The 4,811-nt window shown below is 39.7% G+C and overlaps 1 protein-coding gene and 1 pseudogene across 3 annotated transcripts in view; both read right to left on the bottom strand.

The window, feature by feature from the left end:
• The window catches only part of AKAP3 (A-kinase anchoring protein 3), a 39,772-nt gene that overhangs the window by 20,192 nt on the left and 14,769 nt on the right, over positions 1-4,811 (bottom strand). For all 3 annotated transcript variants that reach the window (XM_017883294.1, XM_017883295.1, XM_017883293.1), the window contains exon 3: positions 3,170-3,265. In XM_017883294.1, coding sequence (XP_017738783.1) covers positions 3,170-3,265 — 96 coding nt within the window. The remainder of the gene's footprint in view (positions 1-3,169; positions 3,266-4,811) is intronic.
• LOC108536505 (ras-related protein Rab-5A-like) lies at positions 418-1,238 on the bottom strand (annotated as a pseudogene).

Below are 4,811 nucleotides of genomic sequence, written 5' to 3' on the forward strand. Positions count from 1 at the left end.
TAACTTTAGAATCTCCTTCTACAAAAGAATGTTTTGAAAAGCCCAAATTAGTAAATTCTAAATTTTTTTCACAAGTGACTGCTGTACCAGTGTGGAGAAATGGGCAGGTTAACTGTGGGTCCAGATAGTCATTTGCCTATATTCCTAGCGATGAGAAATTATTCCCCCAACCTTCCAATGAAACCAAATGTACACATAGTCCTCGTTTTTCCTTATTGCTGTAACATTAGTAAGAGGGATCCATGCATGTTATTAAACATTAAGTTCAAAACACTTAAAATAATTCTGTATTAGAAACTTGACTCTATCATAAGTCTCTTCTTTTGGAAGTCACACTGGGCTGGTTAAATGGTCCAATTGCATTGTTACTAACATTTGAGAAGCAAAAGACTATTCCAGCTAGTTCAAACTGGAGGTTTAATCACTACAACACTGACTCCTGGTTGGTTGTGTGGGTTCAGTAAGGGCTACTCCTCTTCCTCTGGCAGAGCAAACTTCTGCATTTCGTGGTTCATTCTTTGGCAATTTTTTAGCTATTGCCATGAACATTTCATTTACATTCATTGATGTTTTAGCCGATGTCTTCATGAATAATAAACTATTGTCATCTGCATAGGGCTGTACTTCCTGGAAATCTACCGCTCTTTTATTTGCTAGGTCAGCCTTGTTTCCTGATAAAGCTATTACGATGTCAGGACATGCTTGCCTCTGAAGTTCTTCAGCTCAATTTTTCGCACTTGCAAAGGACTCCTCATTTGTGATATTGTACACAACGATGGCTGTTTGTGCTCCTCCGCAGTACATTGGCGCTAGGCTGTGGTATTGTTCTTGACCAGCTGGATCCCATATTTCAAACTATACTGTAGTGTCATCAAGACACACAGTTTGGGTTAGAAAATCAGCTGAATCTGTAAAACCGCTTTAATTTATCCAAAATGTCTATTTTCTGGCTAAGAAGCATCATCACTCTTAGATCTCTTCATTTTCTCTTCACTTCCATCACCAGCACTAGCAGTTGGTTTTCTTTTTGGGCTCATATTTCACAAAGAAACAGCTTTTATCACTTTGAGAGTTAACCCAATGGTACTCTCTTGAAATTCATGACATTGGCCTTTCACAAAACGAAGCACTAGGCTTGGTTTGCCAACAGCAGACTCTCCCAGAAGTACTAGTTTGAACTGGCGTATTTTATTTCCAGTATTTGGGCCGTTGGGTCTTGTTGTGCCTCGATTAGCCATGTTCAAATTTGAAAGAAGTCCCTAATTTCAGATTCTTCAATGAACTTCCAGAATTCAATGGGTCAATTTTGTTCTTTCTGGAGGTAAAGAAACCTGAGATGTGGCAAGTGGAGCCGCGGGCTGAAGCCCCAGGCGCGGCCCAGAGGACTAGAGCTTGTCTATGGCGGTGGTGGTGGGGGCCGTGGCATCTGCCCTCGGGGCCGCTACCCTCACCAACATTTCTACTTTCATATGCGTATTTTTTATTTTCCAAAATGAATGATAAGGTTCAGAGGGGCAGTAATTGTTATATTCTTTCTTGTTTCTCACTTAGTGAAAAATCACTAAGTTCATTTGATTTAACATTGAAACTGATCTGCCTTTTGCTTCTCCAAATGAAAGGGCAGAAGTAAATAAAGATCTAGTAGAAGCAGTTTTGGTTGGCCCTCACTCTACAGTAATTGAATATTTGTTATCTTTATGTCTTAATGTCTTACGTAGATTTGTTAGTATTTTCTCTTTAAAACTTTATATAGATCGGCCAGATTTGGACAAATAGAAGAAGACGGGTCATTTGCATTTGATTACATGCAAATAAATGTTTGATAAATGTTAACTTTTTTTTTTTTGAGACAGGGTCTCACTGTTGCCCAGGCTGGAGCACAGTGGCATGGTCATAGCTCACTGCGACCTCAAACTTCTGGGCTTAAGTGATTCTCCTGCCTTAGCCTCTCAAGTTGCTGGAACTACAGGGGTGTGCCACCACTCTGGCTAATTCTTTTTTAAGTAAAGACAGAGTTTCGCCATGTTGCCCAGGCTGGTCTCCAACTCCTGGGCTCAGTCTTCCTGCCTTGGCCCCACAAAGAGTTGAGATTTCAGGTGTGAGCCACCGTGCCCAGTCTGATCAATGTTGTAATAGTACAAAGAGTCTATTAATAATAGTGATTCCATTAGATTATGAGATCCTTAAAAGAAGAGGATTCTAGTTTACTGTTATATCTCTGACCCTGACAGTCAGGACAGTGTCTGTGCCAGTTATTGATTTACTGTCTCTCACTCCAAATCCACCTTTCTTTGCCTTGCTTTGTGACACCAGAGCTGAACCCGAAACATTTCTCCTTTGTAGTCGGCTTTGTCAACAGAGGGTACTGAGGGACACTGCGTGGTCAGAGCAGGAGGAAAGGGCTTCCCTCTGGCAAGTTTCCTGTGGCAGCCACATTCTCTCCAAAGAGATGGGAAGCAGCTTTGGTTGAAGGAGAGGGAGCTCTTGTGAGTATTTACATAGTTTCTTCCTTGTTTATGTAATCTCAGCCTGGGGGTAGTAGCTGCTTTCTGCATTTGTTATTTCTGGGATTCCTAGAGTCCTCTTTTATGCCTTTTAGTAGTTAACTATGTTTTATTAGTAAATAAGTTTTAAATGTTAAGTTATTGGTATGGTTTCTATCTTCTAACTAGACCCTGACTGATACATTGCCTTATACTAAGTAAGCATTTAATAAATGTTTGTTGAATGATGAAAGAAGGATGACCATGTTACTTAGATCAGAGTTTATAGTTCTGAGAATTTTAAGGCATCCTACATTTTAGAAAATATTTTCTATAAGCCTTGGAGACATTTATCTCCAATTCCTCTCTGTTTGAAAATTAAAATTTTATAGCTGTAATATACAGCTGACATATACATATTTATATATACCTATATGATATGTTATATAGCTTATGTGTATATATATGTTTCATTAGTTATAGCATATTAAATATCATAGGATGGGAATTTTTTCCAGAAAACTATAAATCAGAATGTTTTGTTCTGTGGGGGTTGATTTCCCACCTGCCTCAAGAATCCCACCTTGAAAAATAAGAGGTTGGTGGTATGGTGGAGAGAATAAGGCTACTCTTAATGACAGCCCCCATAGTCTTAACCTGGTGTTTATGAAGAGGTTGACCCTTACCATTTTCCAGTCCTGGGCTTGGTTGTCTCCAGGAGAATAGACATCAACTTTGCATACTCCATTTTGGCTTTGTAACCAGTCAACCTTATCTGCCATCTGGAAGTAGGAAAAAAAAATGGAGAAAGGGTCATCACAAGGGCAGATTTTATGAAAGTAAGAAGAAACGTGGTGAAGGGCTGAGGCGTGGGAAGTATGAACAATGCCTTCAGCAGAAACCTTCCCCAACAGCCACTTCAGACCCACTCCACTCTGAATATCTTCATCCTCAGCTCTCAATGGAAGGAAGATTCCTTAAACATATTTGTACCTCTAAGGAAGAAGCTAGTGCCTGGTATCGGCTACAGGTGCTTAACACATCTTTGTTAAATGAATGAACCTAGGCAGACATGTCCTGCCCTTTTATGTCCTTGCTTGACGACGACCCCCTGCACCCACAGGATTTTCAGTAGACACTCAAAACTCAAGGTGACCAAAATAGAATTAATTTACTGCTCCCTTGTCTGTTCAATTTAGCTTTTAAGTAATTGTTTTATTTTTAATTAATTTTTTTATTATACTTTAAGTTCTAGGGTACACGTGCACAACATGCAGGTTTGTTACCTCTGTATACATGTGCCATTTTGGTTTGCTACACCCATTAACTTGTCATTTACATTAGGTATATCTCCTAATGCTATCCCTCCCCCCTCCCCCCACTCCATGACAGACCCCAGTGTGTGATGCTCCCCTTCCTGTGTCCAAGTGTTCTCATTGTTCAATTCCCCGCTATGAGTGAGAATATGCAGTGTTTGGTTTTTTATCCTTATGATAGTTTGCTGAGAATGATGGTTTCCAGCTTCATCCATGTCCCTACAAAGGATATGAACTCATCCTTTTTTATGGCTGCATAGTATTCCGTGGTGTATATGTGCCACATTTTCTTAATCCAGTCTATCATTGATGGACATTTGGGTTGGTTCCAAGTTTTTGCTATTGTGAATAGTGCCGCAATAAACACACGTGTGCATGTGTCTCTATAGCAGCATGGTTTATAATCCTTTGGGTATATACCCAGTAATAGGATGGCTGGGTCAAATGGTATTTCTAGTTCTAGATCCTTAAGGAATCCCCACACCGTCTTCCACAGTGGTTGAACTAATTTACAGTCTCACCAACAGTGTAAAAGTGTTCCTATTTCTCCACATCCTCTCCAGCACCTGTTGTTTCCTGACTTTTTCATGATTGTCATTCTAACTGATATGAGATGGTATCTCATTGTGGTTTTGATTTGCATTTCTCTGATGGCCAGTGATGATGAGCATTTTTTCATGTGTCTGTTGGCTGCATAAATGTCTTCTTTTGAGAAGTGTCTGTTCATATCCTTTGCCCACTTTTTGATGGGGTTGTTTTTTTCTTGTAAGTTTGTTTGAGTTCTTTATAGATTCTGGATATTAGCCCTTTGTCAGATGAGTAGAGATTGCAAAAATTTTCTCCCATTCTGTAGGTTGCCTGTTCACTCTGATGGTAGTTTATTTTGCTGTGCAGAAGCTCTTTAGTTTAATTATATCCCATTTGTGAATTTTGGCTTTTGTTGCCATTGCTTTTGGTGTTTTAGACATGAAGTCCCTGCCCATGCCTATGTCCTGAATGGTATTGCCTAGGT

The sequence above is a fragment of the Rhinopithecus bieti genome, unplaced genomic scaffold (assembly GCF_001698545.2).
Source record: "Rhinopithecus bieti isolate Rb0 unplaced genomic scaffold, ASM169854v2 scaffold_13342, whole genome shotgun sequence".
Taxonomy (NCBI): Eukaryota; Metazoa; Chordata; class Mammalia; order Primates; family Cercopithecidae; genus Rhinopithecus; species Rhinopithecus bieti.